This window comes from Dendrobates tinctorius, unplaced genomic scaffold (assembly GCF_039654945.1).
Source record: "Dendrobates tinctorius isolate UK_male_01 unplaced genomic scaffold, ASM3965494v1 ptg000214l, whole genome shotgun sequence".
Classification (NCBI taxonomy): Eukaryota; Metazoa; Chordata; class Amphibia; order Anura; family Dendrobatidae; genus Dendrobates; species Dendrobates tinctorius.
The window spans coordinates 2,348,835-2,372,685 of record NW_027361881.1 but is presented as its reverse complement, the minus strand read 5'-3'; the positions used below and the strand labels follow the sequence as shown (position 1 = coordinate 2,372,685).

Here is a 23,851-nt window from a genome sequence, read left to right as displayed (position 1 = left end):
TTCTTGTACATACAGGCAGTATTATAGTAGTTATATTCTTGTACATAGGAGCAGTATTATAGTTGTTATATTCTTGTACATAGGAGCAGTATTATAGTAGTTATATTCTTGTACATAGGGGCAGTATTATAGTAGTTATATTCTTGTACATAGGGGGCAGTATTATAGTAGATATATTCTTGTACATAGGAGCAGTATTATAGTAGTTATATTCTTGTACATAGGGGGCAGTATTATAGTAGATATATTCTTGTACATAGGAGCAGTATTATAGTAGTTATATTCTTGTACATAGAGGGCAGTATTATAGTAGATATATTCTTGTACACAGGAACAGTATTATAGTAGCTATATTCTTGTACATAGGAGCAGTATTATAGTAGTTATATTCTTGTAGATAAGAGCAGTATTACAGGAGAAGCAGCAGGTGTTACATAGGACTGTAACTTATCTTTTATTTGTTTATATAGCGCCATCATATTCCGCAGCACTTTAGATACAGGATCACTGTCCCCATTGGGGCTTACAAGATACATTCCCTATCAGTGTGACTTTGGAGTATATCTGTACGGTTCCCTCGGGTGTTACATCTTGCTACATTTTCATTAGGTTTTCTTGTGTCAGATGGGACTGCAGAGGGTATAATCTGTACTGCTCATAAATGGGACCTCAGTCCAGATCATTGATACTGTTCTTACATGGGACTGCAGCCAATATAATCTGTGCTGATCCTACAAGTGACTGCTTCTTATATCATCCATACTGCTCTTAAATAGGACTATAGACCATATCTGTACTGTTATCGTTGGTGTTACATGGGACTGCATCCCGCATCATGTGTACTGTTCTTGCTTGGGGCTGCAGTTAGCATCATCTGTATTTTTCTTGCATGGTACTGCATCCCACATCATGTGTACTGTTCTTGCATGGGGCTGCAGTTAGCATCATCTGTATTTTTCTTGCATGGGACTGCATCCCACATCATGTGTACTGTTCTTACATGGGGCTGCAAGTAACAGCATCTGTATTTTTCTTGCATGGTACTGCATCTCGTATAATCTGTAGTTAGCACTTGTGTCGTTACATGGGACTGCAGCCCGTATAATGTGTACTGTTCTTGCATGGGGCTGCAGGTAGCATCATCTGTATTTTTCTTGCATGGTACTGCATCTCGTATAATCTGTAGCTAGCACTTGTGTCGTTACATGGGACTGCAGCCCGCATCATGTGTACTGTTCTTGCATGGGGCTGCAGGTAGCATCAGCTGTATGTTTCTTGCATGGTACTGCATCCCTTTATAGCACTTGTGTCGTTACATGGGACTGCAGCCCGCATCATGTGTACTGTTCTTGCATGGGGCTGCAGGTAGCATCAGCTGTATGTTTCTTGCATGGTACTGCATCCCTTTATAGCACTTGTGTCGTTACATGGGACTGCAGCCCGCATCATGTGTACTGTTCTTGCATGGGGCTGCAGGTAGCATCAGCTGTATGTTTCTTGCATGGTGCTGCATCCCTTTATAGCACTTGTGTCGTTACATGGGACTGCAGCCCGCATCATGTGTACTGTTCTTGCATGGGGCTGCAGGTAGCATCAGCTGTATGTTTCTTGCATGGTACTGCATCCCTTTATAGCACTTGTGTCGTTACATGGGGCTGCAGCCCGCATCATGTGTACTGTTCTTGCATGGGGCTGCAGGTAGCATCAGCTGTACGTTTCTTGCATGGTGCTGCATCCCTTTATAGCACTTGTGTCGTTACATGGGGCTGCAGCCCGCATCAGCTGTATGTTTTTTGCATGGTACTGCATCCCTTTCTAGCACTTGTGTCGTTACATGGGGCTGCAGCCCGCATCAGCTGTATGTTTCTTGCATGGTACTGCATCCCTTTCTAGCACTTGTGTCGTTACATGGGGCTGCAGCCCGCATCATGTGTACCGTTCTTGCATGGGGCTGCACCCCTTTATAGCCTGTACCTGGGGCGGCAGGCTGGCAGGGGTTACTGGCCGCAGCAGCCGTCGCCCCCTCCCTGCGGCCGGCCATGTGCTGCTCTGCCAGGGGGCGGGCCGGGGGCCGATCCTCGGGCTCCCCACTCCGGGCGCAGAGACCGTCAGGAGCCCCGGAGGGGGCGGCTCCTCCTCAGCAGCGCACAGCGGCCCCCGGAGAAAGTTGGGCAGAAGTGGCGATGGCTCGGTAGCGGGCCCATGACGGACGGCCCGCGCTCCCGCAAGCAGCGGCTGATGGCAGCGGTGGAGCCGGCGGACGGGCTCGTGCTGTGCTGCTTCATCTGCGGGGGAGGGGTGCCCCGGGGGCGGGAGGTCCGGCTGCCGGTGCGCTGCCCGGCCCGGGAGGGCTGCGCCTTCTTCCCCTTCTTGCAGCAGCAGGAGCCCGCGCCCGGGGCGGAGCCGCTGAGCCCGGAGGGCAGCGCCCGGGTGTGCGCCGTGTGCCAGCGCTTCCTCGGGGCGCAGTGGGACGCGTTCGAGCGCAGCCGGACCCCGCTGGAGAAGCGCATGTACTGGCTGAAGAGGCCCTACCAGTGCGGCGGGGCCCGGGGCACCCCCAGAGACTGGAACCCCGACTCCGACTCCGAGCTGTCCGACACCCCGCTGAGCGACCCGGAGGAGAGCGCCCCCTGCCGGCCGGAGGAGGAGGAGGTGCCGGCGCTGCGCTGCTACCTGTGCGGGGCCCCGGGCGCGGGCAGCACGCTGCACGTGCAGAAGCAGGAGCGCGCCCCGCAGGAGCCCTTCTTCCCCTTCCTGTGGCTGCACAGCCCCCCGGCCGGCGCTCGCCCCATCTCCCCCGGGGGCAGTGCCCGCTCCTGCGCCCGCTGCTTCTCCTCCCTCATGCAGCAGTGGCACAGCTTCGACCTGGCCAACGTGCCCGTGCTCCAGCGCCTGTACGTGGTGCCCCTCCATGAGGCGGAGAAGGGCGCCCCCTCCAGACTGCGTGACCCCAATGGGGTGTGCCACCTGTGCGGAGAGGACTGTGCCACCCAAGGCAGACTGGTGCGCTCCCGGATCAGCAATGGCAGTGCCAAGGCCACCATGCACTTCCCCTTCATCGCCCAGCTGCCATGCCCACCCGGATCCCGAGGGGTGACCCACCAGGGCGAGGTGCAGAGCTGCCGCAAGTGCCACGGGGTTCTGGAGGACATCTGGGCCATCTATCGGGCGGCGCAGGATGACGAGCTCATCACTTCGGTCCAGAGCTTCCTGAGCAGATACCACCAGGTGTTCGGTGGGGCCGAGGCCGCCCCCGGCAGCTCGAGGGCAGGAGCCGGCGCCCGCTCTGCGCCCACCTCTATCTGCTATGTGTGCGGGGCAGAACTCGGACCGGGAGGCGAGTACCAGCTGAGCATTAACCCCCCCAGCCGGTACGCCGACAAGGAGCCGTTCTTCCCGTTTCTCACCGTTTACCCCCCGGCCCCGCGGGCCCGGCCCGCCGACTCCACCGGACTGGTGTCTACCTGCGGCCTCTGCTACCACGACCTCCTGAGCCAATGGTTCCAGCACGAAATGAAGAGCCAGCACCCCAGCAGCCCGTGGTCGCGGCAGTACCAGGTGGAGGCCTTCGTCTGCTTCTTCTGCAGACAGGAGAAGCGGCGCCTGCTGGGGCTGAGGAGCGTCCAGTTGGCCCGGCTGCCCGTCTTCCTGCTGGCACGGCGTGCCCCCCACACCATATTCGTGGATGATGGGAAACAGCTACTTGTTGGAGCTTGTACAGAGTGTAAGCCGCTGGCACTGGCGGGCGCAGACGTGGCGTCACACAGCGGATCAGCAGCCGCCAACCAGACTGTAAGTAGTCCTGACCACGTGGCAGCATGGCGCCAGGCTTCTGGCTATGGTGGGTGAGCGGCCACTTGAGCTTTATACATGTCTCACTTTTTATTCTAATTCTTCCCTGTTTTCTAGACCTCTGCTTGCTGCCAGCAAACGGGAACACTTCATCCAGGTGGCAAACGATCTGTTCTCGCACCGCTGAGGCGTTGCTCGCACGTGTCGGACTAGGCGGTACGACGCTGGGAGGTCGGGCGCAGACTAGATTCCTCGTGGGTCTGAACAGGGCCGTGGCCACAGACGACGGGGTAGTCTGCGTGGGGCCGCGCCGGCGCCTTCTCTGTGCGAAATCCGTGGGACTAAAGATTGGGTGAAAGCCATGGCTGGTGGAAGAGGGTTCTATTCACTGGCAGCAAGCAGAGGTCTTGAAAGTAAGGCATCGAGATCGTCCAGGAATGGAGCTTCCTGAGACTCCATCGCTATGATACCCCGGGGCGACGGCCAGGCCCTTGTCACCTAGCGTAGGAAACCCTGTGTATTTGTGGATTGCAGCAACATGAGTGGGGGGGGGGTGAGCCTGTGTAACCACATCCCTGTGACGGGGGGCACGGACCAGCCTGGCTGCTGCCAACCTGCCCTGCGTCAATTATTCAACGAGCGTCTCGGAGCAGCGGACGGGAGAGACAACGTCGGGGAGACCGTGACAAGTGGCGCGAGCGACAGTACAGGGTCCCATTCACTGACAGCAAGGGGAGACGGAGGGGTGGGCCACAGTTGTCATGGCAACAGTATGACGCCGGAGGCTTCCCCGGCTCTACTGCTCCCGTTATAGCGTCCCGTCCTGTCACCACCATCCGACATTTATATCACTTATGGTGCAAATACATGAAAGCAACAGGCCAAACGCCACTTTCCCAGCCGCCATTGTTACCTGACTGAAAAAATAAAAAAACATAGGTGATCGCTGAGCGGCTCGTCGTCCATTTCCCTCCATTATCAGGACACGCTGAGGCGTTTCTACCTCTCCTCCACCGCTGAGCGGCTCATCGTCCATTTCCCTCCATTATCAGGACGCACTGAGGCGTTTCTACCTCTCCTCCACCGCTGAGCGGCTCATCGTCCATTTCCCTCCATTATCAGGACGCGCTGAGGCGTCTCTACCTCTCCTCCACCGCTGAGCGGCTCATCGTCCATTTCCCTGCATTATCAGGACGCGCTGAGGCGTCTCTACCTCTCCTCCACTGCTGAGCGGCTCATCGTCCATTTCCCTCCATTATCAGGACGCACTGAGGCGTTTCTACCTCTCCTCCACTGCTGAGTGGCTCATCGTCCATTTCCCTCCATTATCAGGACGCACTGAGGCGTTTCTACCTCTCCTCCACTGCTGAGCGGCTCATCGTCCATTTCCCTCCATTATCAGGACGCGCTGAGGCGTTTCTACCTCTCCTCCACTGCTGAGTGGCTCATCGTCCATTTCCCTCCATTATCAGGACGCACTGAGGCGTTTCTACCTCTCCTCCACTGCTGAGTGGCTCATCGTCCATTTCCCTCCATTATCAGGACGCGCTGAGGCGTCTCTACCTCTCCTCCACCGCTGAGCGGCTCATCGTCCATTTCCCTCCATTATCAGGACGCACTGAGGCGTTTCTACCTCTCCTCCACTGCTGAGTGGCTCATCGTCCATTTCCCTCCATTATCAGGACGCACTGAGGCGTTTCTACCTCTCCTCCACTGCTGAGTGGCTCATCGTCCATTTCCCTCCATTATCAGGACGCACTGAGGCGTTTCTACCTCTCCTCCACTGCTGAGTGGCTCATCGTCCATTTCCCTCCATTATCAGGACGCACTGAGGCGTTTCTACCTCTCCTCCACCGCTGAGCGGCTCATCGTCCATTTCCCTCCATTATCAGGACGCACTGAGGCGTTTCTACCTCTCCTCCACTGCTGAGTGGCTCATCGTCCATTTCCCTCCATTATCAGGACGCACTGAGGCGTTTCTACCTCTCCTCCACTGCTGAGTGGCTCATCGTCCATTTCCCTCCATTATCAGGACGCGCTGAGGCGTCTCTACCTCTCCTCCACCGCTGAGCGGCTCATCGTCCATTTCCCTGCATTATCAGGACGCGCTGAGGCGTCTCTACCTCTCCTCCACTGCTGAGCGGCTCATCGTCCATTTCCCTCCATTATCAGGACGCACTGAGGCGTTTCTACCTCTCCTCCACCGCTGAGCGGCTCATCGTCCATTTCCCTCCATCATCAGGACGCGCTGAGGCGTCTCTACCTCTCCTCCACCGCTGAGCGGCTCATCGTCCATTTCCCTCCATTATCAGGACGCGCTGAGGCGTTTCTACCTCTCCTCCACCGCTGAGCGGCTCATCGTCCATTTCCCTCCATTATCAGGACGCGCTGAGGCGTCTCTACCTCTCCTCCACTGCTGAGCGGCTCATCGTCCATTTCCCTCCATTATCAGGACGCGCTGAGGCGTTTCTACCTCTCCTCCACCGCTGAGCGGCTCATCGTCCACTTACCTCCATCATCAGGACGCGCTGAGGCGTTTCTACCTCTCCTCCACCGCTGAGCGGCTCATCGTCCATTTCCCTCCATTATCAGGACGCGCTGAGGCGTCTCTACCTCTCCTCCACCGCTGAGCGGCTCATCGTCCATTTCCCTCCATTATCAGGACGCGCTGAGGCGTTTCTACCTCTCCTCCACCGCTGAGCGGCTCATCGTCCACTTACCTCCATCATCAGGACGCGCTGAGGCGTTTCTACCTCTCCTCCACTGCTGAGCGGCTCATCGTCCATTTCCCTCCATTATCAGGACGCGCTGAGGCGTTTCTACCTCTCCTCCACTGCTGAGCGGCTCATCGTCCATTTCCCTCCATTATCAGGACGCGCTGAGGCGTTTCTACCTCTCCTCCACCGCTGAGCGGCTCATCGTCCATTTCCCTCCATTATCAGGACGCGCTGAGGCGTTTCTACCTCTCCTCCACTGCTGAGCGGCTCATCGTCCATTTCCCTCCATTATCAGGACACGCTGAGGCGTCTCTACCTCTCCTCCACTGCTGAGCGGCTCATCGTCCATTTCCCTCCATTATCAGGACGCACTGAGGCGTTTCTACCTCTCCTCCACCGCTGAGCGGCTCATCGTCCATTTCCCTCCATTATCAGGACGCGCTGAGGCGTTTCTACCTCTCCTCCACCGCTGAGCGGCTCATCGTCCATTTCCCTCCATTATCAGGACGCGCTGAGGCGTCTCTACCTCTCCTCCACCGCTGAGCGGCTCATCGTCCATTTCCCTCCATTATCAGGACGCGCTGAGGCGTCTCTACCTCTCCTCCACCGCTGAGCGGCTCATCGTCCATTTCCCTCCATTATCAGGACGCGCTGAGGCGTTTCTACCTCTCCTCCACCGCTGAGCGGCTCATCGTCCATTTCCCTCCATTATCAGGACGCGCTGAGGCGTCTCTACCTCTCCTCCACCGCTGAGCGGCTCATCGTCCATTTCCCTCCATTATCAGGACGCGCTGAGGCGTTTCTACCTCTCCTCCACTGCTGAGCGGCTCATCGTCCACTTACCTCCATTATCAGGACGCGCTGAGGCGTTTCTACCTCTCCTCCATGATGGCGCCTCAGTTATCCCTCATCTGACAGGAAAACCCATAGCAACCAATCAGAGCACAGCTTTCATCCTATTGGAGGGGCTGGAGACAAGTATGGAGCGCCTGGACTCTGATTGGTTGCTAGGGGTTGCCAGGAAGGTTTCCAGTCAGGGAGGGAAAACCAAATTACTGAGGAGAAATGGCCGCCGTCAGGCTCGCAGCATGGCGGAGCGGCTACAAAGAGACGTCTCCACTGCTAATATACGGAGCAGTGAACCGTCCGCACCAGTTCCATAGTGGAACGTGAATTCTCAGAATTGGACGACCCCTTTCGTTACGGGCTGGCCACAGATTTTGACACCATTTTTATTCTTCTTTTTCACCTCAGCTGTAAGAGGAGATGACCCCCCCATCATATCGTAAGGAAATCTCCGTCCACCTCGTCCTCTGCCGGCGGCACGCAACCGTCCCCGACACACGGCCCAGATGGGCGCACGACGTGGGCTTTCCCAGACGGTACGACAGACACGGGGGGGGGCACACCGCCAGACAACGCGACGGTGCGACAGACACGGGGGGCACACACCGCCAGACAACGCGACGGTACGACAGACACGGGGGGGCGCACACCGCCAGACAACGCGACGGTACGACAGACACGGGGGGCGCACACCGCCAGACAACGCGACGGTACGACAGACACGGGGGGGGGCACACCGCCAGACAACGCGACGGTGCGACAGACACGGGGGGCACACACCGCCAGACAACGCGACGGTACGACAGACACGGGGGGGGGCACACCGCCAGACAACGCGACGGTACGACAGACACGGGGGGCACACACCGCCAGACAACGCGACGGTACGACAGACACGGGGGGCGCACACCGCCAGACAACGCGACGGTGCGACAGACACGGAGGGGAGGTGCACACCGCCAGACAACACGACGGTACGACACACACGGGGGGGAGGTGCACACCGCCAGACAACGCGACGGTGCGACAGACACGGGGGGGGAGGTGCACACCGCCAGACGGTGCGACAGACACGGGGGGGGGCACACACTGCCAGACAACGCGACGGTGCGACAGACACGGGGGGGAGGTGCACACCGCCAGACAACGCGACGGTACGACACATGGGGGGGGAGGTGCACACCGCCAGACGGTGCGACAGACACGGGGGGGGCACACACTGCCAGACAACGCGACGGTACGACAGACACGGGGGGGGGGAGGTGCACACCGCCAGACGGTGCGACAGACACGGGGGGGGGCACACACTGCCAGACAACGCGACGGTACGACAGACACGGGGGGGAGGTGCACACCGCCAGACAACGCGACGGTACGACACACACGGGGGGGAGGTGCACACCGCCAGACGGTGCGACAGACACGGGGGGGGCACACACTGCCAGACAACGCGACGGTGCGACAGACACGGGGGGGAGGTGCACACCGCCAGACAACGCGACGGTACGACACACGGGGGGGGGGGGAGGTGCACACCGCCAGACGGTGCGACAGACACGGGGGGGGCACACACTGCCAGACAACGCGACGGTACGACAGACACGGGGGGGGGCACACACCGCCAGACAACGCGACGGTACGACAGACACGGGGGGGGCACACACCGCCAGAGACAACGCGACGGTACGACAGACACGGGGGGGCACACACCGCCAGACAACGCGACTGTGCGACAGACACGGGGGGGGGGGGGGGGGCACACACCGCCAGACAACGCGACGGTACGACAGACACGGGGGGGGGGCGCACACCGCCAGACAACGCGACGGTGCGACAGACACGGGGGGGGGCACACACCGCCAGACAACGCGACGGTGCGACAGACACGGGGGGGGGGCACACACCGCCAGACAACGCGACGGTACGACAGACACGGGGGGCGCACACCGCCAGACAACGCGACGCGACAGACACGGGGGGGGGCACACACCGCCAGACAGCGCGACGGTACGACAGACACGGGGGGGGCGCACACCACCAGACAACGCGACGGTACGACAGACACGGGGGGCGCACACCGCCAGACAACGCGACGGTACGACAGACAAGGGGGGGGGGGCGCACACCGCCAGACAACGCAACGATATGACACACGGGGGGCGCACACCGCCAGACAACGCAACGATATGACACACGGGTGGTGCACACCGCCAGACAACGCAACGATGCGACAGACACGGGGGGGGGCACACACCACCAGACAACGCGACGGTACGACAGACACGGGGGGCGCACACCGCCAGACAACGCGACGGTACGACAGACAAGGGGGGGGGCGCACGCCGCCAGACAACGCAACGATATGACACACGGGTGGTGCACACCGCCAGACAACGCAACGATGCGACAGACACGGGGGGGGGGGGGCGCACCGCCAAGCTGCGCCATTCTTATTATAGCATTAGGGAAAAAACCCTAAATCTCCCGACAGCTGCTGGAAAACACGAGACCAATCCCACAACCTGCCACCTTGGGGTCATTATTCATCACTTTTCCTGACTACTAACCCCCGACATGCTGGCCTTTATCCTTAACCCCTTCCTGGCATATTGAATCAGGAGCCACATGCATAAAAGGCATTACCAGTTGGCACTGTCTCTGATTGCTTCGGTGTCAGTTTAGATGCCGCAGTTGGTGACTGGCAGTGTCACGTAAGGGGTGCGATCAGAGTGGTACGCCGATTCGGGTGCACAGTCACCCCCATTGTGCTGATAGGCTGTTACAGCTGTCGAAGGTCCTGCCATCTTTATACACTTACAAAGCCCAGCCATACGCTTTTATCTGTATACTGCAATAATACAACAGTGTGAATGTTCCTTAAACAAAAAGAAATTGAAAAAAAAACCCAAAAACCTTTTTTTATTCCCATATTCAAATTACACCAACGCATAAAAAAAAAATAAAAAAAATCAGATAACCCCAACGGAAAAACAAAAATGATAGAAAGTTTTATTTTGTTTTTTACTAAATAGTGTAAAAAAATTTTTTTTTTTTTTTTTTTTTTTTTTTTACACCATTTAGTAAAAAGAAAAACCTTTTTCAGATGATTGGTTGGGCTACACAAGAGGTGTGATACAGGTTATAGCTCACATGGCTAGGTCGTCTTTCATTACCAGAACCATAGTGAAGCAATGAAAGCTGCGCCCTGATCACTTTCTGGACAGACTTGATAAATTGAAATAAAAAAAGCTACGGTATTATGACTTTCACAATCACTGCTTGCTGTCCATTAAGAAGGACATTTCTATGTAACAAGGGATTCTCAGTGGTTTAGCTGCTGCTCGAGGACGTCACGTACCTGTCCAAATGTACGATAAGGCAGGGTTCCCCAACTCCAGTCCTCAGGGGCCACCAGCAGGTCATGTTTTCAGGATTTCCTTAGTATTGCCCAGGTGATAATTGCATCACCTGTACAATACAAGGGAGGTCCTGACAACATGACCTGCTGGTGGGCCTTGAGGAACCCTGCTATATGGTAATGCTTGTCAAGTGTGTGCACGTCATTAAAACCTGCACAATATGCAAAACCTTCCCAGTCATGATATGGCGGCATTGGACCCTCACGCCAGCCCCGCACCAACGGCAGCTTGTTAGCCCACCCTAAATGAGGTCTTGACAGACTGCAGTGGTAAAGTGTATATACGTCAGTCTGTGCGCTCTTATGTCCCAGTATAATGTCCATGTTATATACGTGCTGCAGAACTAATGGGATAAGTATCACTGGTGTGCGCCATTATACTCTAAATGCCAAAACGTACCAAAGGGCAGAAGGCGCCGTCCTCCCATCTGCAGCCGCCGCTGCGATTCTGCTCCCTGTCCAAGCTGGGAAGGAATCCAACCCAGCTGTCACTTTGACCTCATCCTTAGAATAGAGATACACGTGTGCCAGGAGGACGCAGCCGGGCCTAGTGATGGCTGACACCAGAGAATGATGCAGATGCCGGGATGATAACAAGTGTCCACTTACCGAGTCAGAGCTGGATGCCCAGTATCAGCCTGGGGCTATGGCCTTCATTATTAATGAGTGGACAGGAAGTCTGGGGTGCGCAGGGAAATATTCCCCTCCGCCTACATGGTTGTGGGTGAGCTGCAGTGCAGGTACTTGAATGGGATTTTCTCTGGGTGATACTATTAGGTTGCTCCATGCTCAGTTGCAGGCGTCAGCCACATATACCATCAACCCTTCTTACTGATTGTTTCCTCCTGGTTCCTATAGTTGGTTTACATAGATCATCAGTAACTCCCTATAATCACATGGAAACCACCCGGGGTCCTGGCCGGAAAACCCTGGGGTACATGATATGTGTCTCTGAAAGTCGCCCCACTCCGGTCACTTCTGACCATACCCGAAACATTGTCACAAAAATGATCTGATTATTGTCATCTCCCGACATGAGGAAAGCTTGTGAAATGTGGCAGCCGCATCTGATTATTTCTGGAATAGCCAAGCAATGGGAACCATTGGGATCTGTGTGTTTTTTTTATTTATTTATTTTAATTTTTGTAATTGATTTGCAAAAAAACCCCTAATGGGCCGTGTTCACGTGCTCCCAGTCACTGTGACTCTCCTCGTAAATCATTGTCTGCTTTGGGGATTTTATAGTCACTGATACATTGTACCAAACCCCCAGAAGAAGAGGGAGACGTGCGCTGCCTGTGCCTCACAGACAGGTTGGGCGCAATGTAACCAGCCCAGCTGGGATCGTGCGTGCAGAGTTTTTTTGTGGTGATCAAACATGAGTTTTGCAGCTGATTTATCTTATTTTGGAGGAGTTCCTCGTTCCCAAAGCAGGGGTGGAAGAGTTTTTGCAGACTCTTTTTTTTTTTTTTTTTTTTTTTTTTGGATAATGCTTAGTTTGGAGCAGATCCCGTCAGGAGCCCTTCAGAGAGGTGATTTGCAGTCTCCTTTTTCCCACCATCTGTTTTTAAAAACTAGTGGAAAAAACACTAAAGACCAAACCTGAACGGCAAAGTGGTTTTCCAAAAGAAATGAGTGGGGAGGAGCTTTCAAGCATTTGAGTTATTTTAATTTTTTTTTCCGGGCATCTTGTATGTGGTGCACTCAGAGGCCCATCGTCTTTTGCTGGTTGCACTAATCCGACCTTGTCGGTCCAGAGTGCCTGCGATCTTCTTGCCCGAGCTCAACACCCTCCTAAGTTTCTGTCTGGGGCTACATGACGCAGTCCGGGCGGACAGGGATTTCTAGCTGTCGCTGTTACGTCGCAGAGTAATGCAGGCGAATGAGATCACTTTGCAACCCGCAGGGTACCAGGACACGTTACACAAAGTCACACCAGTCAGATTCTTTGCGTCTTGCTTGTAGCAGTCCGCAGGGGGTCACAATGCCACCCTATTTACCTGTATAGCGCTGCCTTGGGGGTAGAGACACCTAATAATCTCTGATCGCACGACCTGTTTCATAACCAAACTTGCAGATCTGCAGCTGGTCTGAACGTGGCCTCACGGCGTGGCTGGCATCGCTACTACCACTCCACACACTCCTGTGGCCAATGGTCACACAGGAAACGATCTGGGGGCCATTGCCCACGGTGGGTGAGAGAAGTTTTGACTTTGTGGTCTCACCCATAGGTCAGGATGTGTCCATTCACTGCCAGCAAGCAGAGGTCTTCAAAGTGGAAGGGGATTAAAACAGCAAGTCTTATTCCTGTGTATTATCTGCAGAACTTCTTTCCTCCGTAGTAATTCACCGTATCTTATTTACCGCCTTCTTCAGTTCATGATGCGTTACTATGTTTTTGAGGCACTAGAATTATGAAACTCCGTGGAATGTAATATCGCCGTGGACCCCGTGGCATGTAATATCGCCATGGAGCCCGTGGCATGTAATATCGCCGTGGAGCCCGTGGCATGTAATATCGCCGTGGAGCCCGTGGCATGTAATATCGCCATGGAGCCCGTGGCATGTAATATCGCCGTGGAGCCCGTGGCATGTAATATCGCCGTGGAGCCCGTGGCATGTAATATCGCCATGGAGCCCGTGGCATGTAATATCGCCGTGGAGCCCGTGGCATGTAATATCGCCGTGGAGCCCGTGGCATGTAATATCGCCGTGGAGCCCGTGGCATGTAATATCGCCGTGGACCCCCGTGGAATGTAATATCGCCGTGGAGCCCGTGGCATGTAATATCGCCGTGGAGCCCGTGGCATGTAATATCGCCGTGGAGCCCGTGGCATGTAATATCGCCGTGGACCCCCGTGGCATGTGATATCGCCGTGGACCCCGTGGCATGTGATATCGCCGTGGACCCCGTGGCATGTAATATCGCCGTGGACCCCGTGGCATGTAATATCGCCGTGGACCCCGTGGCATGTAATATCGCCGTGGACCCCCGTGGCATGTAATGTTGCCGTGGACCCCGCGTTGTAACGTGTGCAGCTCACAGACAACTGGGGTTGTTTGTGTTTTCAGGGAAAGGGTTAAACTGTTGTTTTCAGTAGTCCCTCCCGGGAACGACTGTCTGCCGTGGTCGGGGACTTGGGGGGTCCACATAGGTGGGATTTTCCATTTCCATCCTGTCTGCCATATGCAGAGGTGATTGTGAAATATGGCCGGCGATGGGGACAGCGAAACAAACGGGTCCTTGAGGCAGGAATTCAGGGGAACAGATCTGCCCATTCATGGGTTCAGGGTGATGTCATTACCCAGCTTTCCTCCACAGAGAGTCATTGTGATGGTACTGGGCGAGCGGGATTAGATGGCTAGCGCTAGTCCGCAGTGACTGGCATAGGATAGGGGCAGAATCCCATCCCTCCGGCTGATGCATTGTAACAGTCTCTCAGGAGAGCCCTTTGTAATTGTGCTTAGCTCACCCTAGGCTGACACATTGTAGGAAGGCCTCAGCTGTGAGAACGATACAGATACATTGTAACAAACTCTCAGCTGTGAGAAGGATATGGTCTGTAGACGTGACAGCCCTTCAGAGCCCAGTAGAGGTCCCATCTAAAGGCAGATCCACCTCGTTCTGGAATACTCTAGGCTTGGGGGATATAGCGCCAGGTTTCTGGGATCACCGCCTCTGTGTTCGCTCTGGTGGCAGCCATATTGGTTGGCATCCACTGACCCTGGATTGGTTACATAGCGGATTTCATGCCCCGTCTTCAGAGTCCCCTTTACGCCCCAGCGACGCATTGTCCCGACTTTCCTGCTCTGTTGTCATCTCCTTCCTGCGCTGCGCTCTGCTGCGAGCGGAGCCTTCCCGAAACATTCCTCTCTGCGCTGACTCACGGCCGTCCTCACTTAGGGGGTTAATTTCCCCGATCCTGGGAGATGATGACTCAGTTACCGGCGATGTGAGACGTGTCTGTAGGATACAAGATGTCTTAGGAAAGTCAGAGTTGTATAGTGAGGCCTGGCGCTTCTGCGGGATCGCTGTGCCACCTGGATGCCTGGAGGTTAATGCCTGTTACTCCTGCTGGTCTAGGGCTTCCTACAATTTCCCTTGCGGCCTAGAATGAATTATGCGGTAGCGTGTTGAGTAAATGGGGGTGGTTAAGGGAGCAATACACATCCCTGATGGTGGATCCGTGATGCCCAGTGGGTGACTTGCCTCTCCAGTGACAGCCGGGTGACTGAAATCACGGCAGTTTTGTGATGGTTGCCCAGTTGTGGGCAGAGAATGAGCCCAATCCCATCTCTGCTTTACCCTCCTGCCTGCTGGTGCTGCAGATGGCTGCGAGGAACAGACAGCGAGTGACCCTGGGGGTGACTAATGGTCGCTCCGTCCAGATGTTGGGAGCCAGAAGTAACCTGAGACTGACTCCATAACACTATCGAAAATGCAACGTATCTGCTCTAATGCCACATCACGCACCGCGTCTGCAAACATCTCATGTCTGTACCTGCTTACATGTGGTGAGTGCAGCTCTGGAATTAATAGCGGCAGTGACTCAGGATCAGTAATGTATGTACACAGTGACTGCACCAGCAGAATAGTGAGTGCAGCTCTGGGGAATAATACAGGGTGTAACTCAGGATCAGTAATGTAATGCATGTACACAGTGATTGCACCAGCAGAATAGTGAGTGCAGCTCTGGGGTATAATACAGGATGTAACTCAGGATCAGTAATGTAATGTATGTACACAGTGATTGCACCAGCAGAATAGTGAGTGCAGCTCTGGGGTATAATACAGGAGGTAACTCAGGATCAGTAATGTATGTACACAGTGACTGCACCAGCAGAATAGTGAGTGCAGCCCTTGAGTATAATACAGGATGTAACTCAGGATTAGTAATGTATGTACACAGTGACTGCACCAGCAGAATAGTGAGCGCAGGTCTGGAGTATAATACAGGAGGTAACTCAGGATCAGTAATGTAATGTGTGTACACAGTGACTGCACCAGCAGAATAGTGAGTGCAGCTCTGGGGTATAATACAGGAGGTAACTCAGGATCAGTAATGTAATGTATGTACACAGTGACTGCACCAGCAGAATAGTGAGTGCAGCTCTGGAGTATAATACAGGATGTAACTCAGGATCAATAATGTAATGTATGTACACAGTGACTGCACCAGCAGAATAGTGAGTGCAGCTCTGGAGTATAATACAGGATGTAACTCAGGATCAGTAATGTATGTACACAGTGACTGCACCAGCAGAATAGTGAGTGCAGCTCTGGGGTATAATACAGGATGTAACTCAGGATCAGTAATGTATGTACACAGTGACTGTACCAGCAGAATAGTGAGTGCAGCTCTGGAGTATAATACAGGATGTAACTCAGGATCAGTAATGTAATGTATGTACACAGTGACTGCACCAGCAGAATAGTGAGTGCAGCTCTGGGGTATAATACAGGATGTAACTCAGGATCAGTAATGTAATGTATGTACACAGTGACTGCACCAGCAGAATAGTGAGTGCAGCTCTGGGGTATAATACAGGATGTAACTCAGGATCAGTAATGTATGTACACAGTGACTGCACCAGCAGAATAGTGAGTGCAGCTCTGGAGTATAATACAGGAGGTAACTCAGGATCAGTAATGTATGTACACAGTGACTACACCAGCAGAATAGTGAGTGCAGCTCTGGAGTATAATACAGGAGGTAACTCAGGATCAGTAATGTATGTATACAGTGACTGCACCAGCAGAATAGTGAGTGCAGCTCTGGAGTATAATACAGGAGGTAACTCAGGATCAGTAATGTATGTACACAGTGACTGCACCAGCAGAATAGTGAGTGCAGCTCTGGAGTATAGCACAGGTTACCCTTTCTCTCTGTGGCTGCAGTTCTGTTTCCTTCTTTCAGTGTTCCTGGAGGTTTTGCTGTTTCTCTTGCCGCCTGTGGTGAGGTCTTAACCTTCTGTCTCTGGAGGTCTCTGTGTGATGGATCTGGTAAATTTATTGTGTGGAGTCAACTTTCAACAGGAAACTATGTGAGGTGGCAGCACATAATAATGATATAATACTGGGAAATATGTGAACTTTGTGTCCGTGTTACTCTCCTCTTTTGAGTCCACTAACAGAGACCGAGGCAGGAATCTGGTTCCTTTTCGATGTAAAGTATCACTGAACAATGTTACCTGCTAGCGTCAGCCCCCTGTACAACTCTCCTGCCAGGGTGCAGCCAATTCTTGGGATTCTGGATAGTGATAAATATGGCTTTACTTCCACCATATTGATCACAGCGCCATGCTGGAGTCCAGGCTCTTATGATCGGGGGATTGCTTATAGTGGATGTGAGTGTAACAAAGCCTCAGCTGTGAGAAATATTAGGCTTAGATGATGTTTTGTTTTCCCTCAGGAAGTCTCACTCACTGACAGAAAGCAGAGATCATGTAAATTGACACATAAAAGGTGAATTAGAAAGTTTCAGAACTTTTAAGCCCCTTTAAGAACTTTTCTTCCTTAGGTTTGCGTTCCTGCAGTCGGCGTAAGTCTGATATTTTGGGAACCACATTTGCCCCCTCGGGGGGTGTGATCTGTCATGTCCCATCAGCATATTCACTGTCCAGATCTACCCCATCAGCTGCTGACCCCAAGAGCTGACTATCTGCTCCTAGGTGGAAAGAATCACGATTGTACATGGAACTTCTGCAACTTTCTAATATAGATTGTGCTTCTATTGTACATTGCTTTCTGCTTCTCTGCTGGCTGTCAATGAATTGTAACAGTTTTGCTACATTTTGAAAAGCATGTTTAAAACTAGCACAGCTGAGAGTTTGTTACAATGTATGTGCACACGATCAGGATTGGCCCGGTGTCTGACGCAGGTGAAACCTGCATCTGAGGTCACTGGAAGGTCACCTGCGTTTCTGTTGCGTTTTTTTGTCACTTGAAATAAACCTAATTGAAAGTTGGCTTCTGGGAAGGAAAAAAAAGTGATTTCCTGTTTGCAGATATATTGGGGTATGTTCCCACGGTCAGTAAACGCTGCGGGTTGGATGCTCCGTATATCCTCAATGTCCAACCTGCAGCGTCCAGAAATCCCATGCCCTCTGTGTGCACCGATGCCCGCGGCTCACCCGCATCTCTCCAGGCCGCAGCATGTCAGTTTATGTATATGAGACGCTCTGTCTCCGCTGCGGAAATTACCCATTATCATTAGGTGTGGTAAAACCACATTATCTTCCTAGTCACATGTGTATTAAGTGTGCTGCTTAAGCAGCTCACCAGCCTAGAAATAGCAGCCGCCCCACAATTGGAGCATCCAAAGATGCAACAATTGTGGCACTTTACCCGGCTCTTCCCACTTGCCCTATAGCTGTGGCAAGTGGGGTTCATATTTGTGGGGTTCATATTTGTCGGGTTGATGTCACCTTTGTATTGTCCAGTGACATCAAGCCCACGGTTTACTAATGGAGAAGCGTCTACAAGACACCCATCCATAACTAATCCTATAGTTACATGGTAAGACACAGCCAGAATAAAGTCTTTTAATTGGAATAATGACACAGACTCCTTTAATAATCATAATTAAACCTTACTTGCTGAACACCTAATCCACAAAGCCCTCGATCTTCTGTAAGAAAAATAAAATAAAAAAGCAACAGAATACCATACCTGTCTGCCGAGAAGATATACATATTGCCCCACGATGAGTCCAGCTCTGCTACATCTGGATGCCTTTGGCTTAACGGTGGCATTATGCCACCACTCAGCCTGACATCCAGACACAGCAGAACTTGTAGATGACTACCAGAGATAACTCGGCCCCCTGGCGGTCACCTGCACTGCAGTGCTCACGATCAGCTGATCATGAGAACTTGGCAAGTGACCGGAGATAACACCGTCCCCGGCGGTCATGTACACGGCAGTTCTCGCGGTCAACTGAGCTCATCGCGAGAACTGAAGTGGACGCGAACTTCCGACTGTGGCACAAGGTACACCTTTTATGTAAATTAGTTCACATGCGTAGTAAGCTGCATTCCCGCACTTATTACGCATGTGACTAGAAAGATAATGCGTTTTTACAGCATCTAATTAAAGATGCTCCGCAACATGAATAGACATGCTGTGGTCTGGAAAGACGCGCTGCATGCCCGTTTACGCAGGGAAGCCGGAGGTGTCTCTGGACACATGGTGGGCATGGGATTTCTTGAAATCCTTTCCACTATGCTGTAACATCTGGCCGCTGCGGATGTACGCAGCATCCAGCCCGCAGTGTTTATTGACCATGGGAACATACCCTAAAGGCCGTCTCTGTCCTGTGCTGACAGTTTGATACAAAGATTTGCACTGGATGCAATTGTAACTCTCTCAGCTGTGAGATTATTAGGTCTGGTTATTTTATGTATTTAATGTATAATTGGTGAAGAAACGTCAAAGTTGGTGGATCGGGGTCTTTTTTTTTTTAAACCTATGTAACATTCACTGGCTGTAAGAAGAGAGCTTGAAAATGGCAATGAAGCAAAATGCAAAGACTAATAGAAAGTTTCAGAACTTTTCACAATATAATGCCTGCTCCTGAGCAGCGCTCCTTGCTCCTGGGCACAGGCAGCAGCCGGGCTCTGCAGGCAGCTCTCTACAGGCAGCGCTGCAGACTGTAGCCCGAACTTAATAAGAGACTGCAGGGACAGATGAGATTAGTGGTTTGTGAGCACCTGCCATACATTTACAGGGATTTCCGGATTCAGATGCTGGGACGCCAGCTTAGAAAACTTGGAGGCAAGCAGGCTGCTACCTTCCCAAGCAGGCAGAGGTCCAGGATTGCGCTTAATGCCTCAGTGTAAGAAGTTTTCCTATGAAAGGCGCCACGACACACATTAGCATTTATACCATAGGAAATGAGAATGTGTATGGAGCAGTGTCTGCATGAGAACACGGGATCACATCCAGCGGACAGGACAGGAGACGGCGTACTGTGCAGAGTATATATACAGGACAGGAGGAGTGGTACTGTGCAGTGTAGATGTACAGGACAGGAGGAGCGGTACTGTGCAGTGTAGATGTACAGGACAGGAGACGGTATACTGTGTAGATGTACAGGGCAGGAGACGGCATACTGTGTAGATGTACAGGGCAGGAGACGGCGCACTGTGTAGATGTACAGGACAGGAGACGGCGTACTGTGTAGATGTACAGGACAGGAGACGGCGTACTGTGTAGATGTACAGGACAGGAGACGGCGTACTGTGTAGATGTACAGGGCAGGAGACGGCGTACTGTGTAGATGTACAGGGCAGGAGACGGCGTACACTAGATGTACAGGGCAGGAGACGGCGTATTGTGTAGATGTACAGGGCATGAGACGGCGTACTCTGTAGATGTACAGGGCAGGAGACGGCGTACTGTGTAGATGTACAGGGCAGGAGACGGCGCACTGTGTAGATGTACAGGGCAGGAGACGGCGCACTGTGTAGATGTACAGGGCAGGAGACGGCGCACTGTGTAGATGTACAGGGCAGGAGACGGCGCACTGTGTAGATGTACAGGGCAGGAGACGGCGCACTGTGTAGATGTACAGGGCAGGAGACGGCGCACTGTGTAGATGTACAGGGCAGGAGACGGCGCACTGTGTAGATGTACAGGGCAGGAGACGGCGCACTGTGTAGATGTACAGGGCAGGAGACGGCGCACTGTGTAGATGTACAGGGCAGGAGACGGCGCACTGTGTAGATGTACAGGGCAGGAGACGGCGTACTCTGTAGATGTACAGGGCAGGAGACGGCGCACTGTGTAGATGTACAGGGCAGGAGACGGCGCACTGTGCAGATGTACAGGGCAGGAGACGGCGCACTGTGCAGATGTACAGGGCAGGAGACGGCGCACTGTGCAGATGTACAGGGCAGGAGACGGCGCACTGTGCAGATGTACAGGGCAGGAGACGGCGCACTGTGTCGATGTACAGGGCAGGAGACGGCGCACTGTGCAGTGTAGATGTACAGGGCAGGAGGACGGCGTACTGTGTAGATGAACAGGGCAGGAGGACGGCGTACTGTGTAGATGAACAGGGCAGGAGGACGGCGTACTGTGTAGATGAACAGGGCAGGAGGACGGCGTACTGTGTAGATGTACAGGGCAGGAGACGGCGCACTGTGCAGATGTACAGGGCAGGAGACGGCGCACTGTGTCGATGTACAGGGCAGGAGATGGCGCACTGTGCAGTGTAGATGAACAGGGCAGGAGGACGGCGTACTGTGTAGATGAACAGGGCAGGAGGACGGTGCACTGTGTAGATGAACAGGGCAGGAGACGGCGCACTGTGCAGTGTAGATGTACAGGACAGGTGAGACTGTCCGGTTTGTGGATATATATTATAATGACATAGGATATGAGCAGGTAGTGTTGCCCGTTCTCCGTGGTTTGTGGCTCCTCATTTCTCTGGGCACATTAGTCTTGTCGTTTTGAGTCTTCAGGACTCGTGCTCCTTGCTTTGCACAGACGTCTGCAGATATTTGCTTGCTGCTGTCTCTCCCCTGTAATTATTTGATGCAGGGTTTTCCTCTGGGACCTAATTACCGGATTATTGCTGTGCTTGGCTGAACATCTCTCCGTCCCCTGGTAGCAGCGATCATTGGGACTGGCAGCCCTCCTAGCACCCAGTTTCTGCCGCCTGGGGCTCCCCTGTAGACGGCCTGTGGCTGAGACAGTGATGATGATTTCACTGTCAGCGGATGGAGGACGAGGTTCAGCAATGACCCCCACAACTGTTGCCACTCGATATCACAGCCCGGGACCTGGTCCTCATTTTTTCTGCTTAGGGATGTTACTAAAATACTATGGGCTCTGGTAGATCTCCAGATTTTATGGTAAATCCGGTGCTCACTGGTGACTTTCTGATTGCAGCCATTCATTTTTTCTATTCTCCACCCAGCCCAGATCACCATGTCCATTGCTGCCCCACGCCAAGTCTCTGTAACACCCAGACGGTTTATCATGCTGACTTTTCCACACTATTAGGCCAGGGTCACACTGGCGTATGTTCTCTTATGATGATTCACTCGGATCTAACTCTAAGACTCTGATCTGAGTGTCATCTTAGTGTGATCTGATTCACTGGCATCAGAGAGTCGCAGCACAGGTGCGGAGAAGACACAGAACTTAATTTCTTCATCTTCTCCACTATTTGAATCTGCGCATGTCGGGCTGCACTCGGATGATGTCGGGCTGCACTCGGATGACATCCGAGTGCAGTTTGATATTTCACACGCACCCATAGATTTGTACCGGTGCTTTTGATCTGATCATCGGATGCACTTACAGCATGCTGCGATTGTTTTCTTATGCCGAATCGGAGTTCAGCACTGCCACATAATATAACATTGGGCTGAGCGCTAGCTGATATAACATTGGCTGTGACTCGGCCCTGTTACACCCTCGTGTGAGCGAGCCTTTGGACAGACTGTACTGCTATGGTACCTGCCTTGTACCCCACTCGGTACCAAAATTACAAGACATCACAGTGGTAATGTCCACGTTTATTCCTCCACATAGCAGGGTGACCCCTATACAGTGGTAAATCTTCTCACTCTGTGACCCCCCCCCATACAGTAGTAATGTGTCGTGCTGTGTGGCCTTCATACTGTAGTAATGTCTCGTACAGCGCGGGCCCCGTACAGCAGTAATGTGTTGTACAACAGTAATGTCTCATACAGCGCTAATGTCTTGTAGAGAGTAGGCCCGTTACAGTAATAATGTCTCGTACAGCATGGGCCTCGTACAGTAAGGTCTCCTACAGCGCGGGGCCTGTACAGCAGTAATGTCTTGTACTGCGCAGGCCCCCGTACAGCAGTAATGTCTCGTACAGTGCGGGCCCCGTACAGCAGTAATGTCTGGAACAGTGCGGGCCCCGTACAGCAGTAATGTCTCGTACAGTGCGGGCCCCGTACAGCAGTAATGTCTCGAACAGTGCGGGCCCCGTACAGCAGTAATGTCTCGTACAGTGCGGGCCCCGTACAGCAGTAATGTCTCGTACAGTGCGGGCCCCGTACAGCAGTAATGTCTCGTACAGTGCGGGCCCCGTAGAGCAGTAATGTCTCGTACAGTGCGGGCCCGTACAACAGTAATGTGTTGTACAGAGTAGGCCTCTTGCAGCAGTAATGTCTCATACAGCATGGGCCCCGTACAGCATGAGCCTCGTACAGCGCGGGGCCCGTACAGCAGTAATATTTCGTACAGTGCGGGCCCCGTACAGCAGCAATGTCTCGTACAGCTCGGGCCCCGTACAGCAGTATTGTCTTGTACAGAGTAGGCCTCTTGCAGCAGTAATGTCTCATACAGTATGGGCCCCGTACAGCTGTAATGTCTCGTACATCAGTAATGTCTTGTACTGCTCAGGCCCCTTATAGCAGTAATGTCTCCTACAGCAGTTATGTCTCGTACAGCAGTAATGTCTTGTACAGCGCGGGCCCAGTACACCAGTAATGTCGCGTACAGCGTGGGCCCCATACACCAGTAATGTCTCGTACAGCGTGGGCCCCGTACACTAGTAATGTCTTGTACAGCAGTAATGTCTCATACAGCAGTAATGTCTTGTACAGCGCTGGCCCCGTACACCAGTAATGTCTCGTACAGCGCGGGCCCCGTACAGCAGTAATGTCTGGTACAGCAGTAATGTCTCATACAGCAGTAATGTCTTGTACAGTGCGGGCCCCGTACAGCAGTAATGTCTCGTACAGCGCAGGCCTCATACACCAGTAATGTCTTGTACAGTGTGGGCCCCGTACACCAGTAATGTCTCGTACAGTGTGGGCCCCGTACACCAGTAATGTCTTGTACAGCAGGAATGTCTGGTACAGCAGTAATGTCTCATACAGCAGTAATGTCTCGTACAGCGCGGGCCCCGTACACCAGTAATGTATCGTACAGCGTGGGCCCCGTACACCAGTAATGTATCGTACAGCGTGGGCCCCGTACACCAGTAATGTCTCGTACAGCGCGGGCCTCGTACACCAGTAATGTATCGTACAGCGTGGGCCCCGTACACCAGTAATGTCTCGTACAGCGTGCGCCCTGTACACCAGTAAT

At 53.3% G+C, this 23,851-nt stretch overlaps 1 protein-coding gene across 4 annotated transcripts in view; it reads left to right on the top strand.

The window, feature by feature from the left end:
- The first annotated feature begins 1,996 nt into the window (after nucleotides 1-1,996).
- GSE1 (Gse1 coiled-coil protein) overlaps nucleotides 1,997-23,851 on the top strand; it is a 337,588-nt gene continuing 315,733 nt past the window's right edge. For 2 of the 4 annotated variants that reach the window (XM_073554896.1, XM_073554895.1), the window contains exon 1: nucleotides 2,008-3,792. In XM_073554896.1, the coding sequence (XP_073410997.1) occupies nucleotides 2,203-3,792 (1,590 nt within the window). In that variant the 5' untranslated portion in view covers nucleotides 2,008-2,202. Of the gene's footprint in view, nucleotides 3,793-10,874; nucleotides 10,891-23,851 lie in introns of those variants that run through there. The other 2 variants (XM_073554894.1, XM_073554898.1) reach the window with 2 other exon arrangements.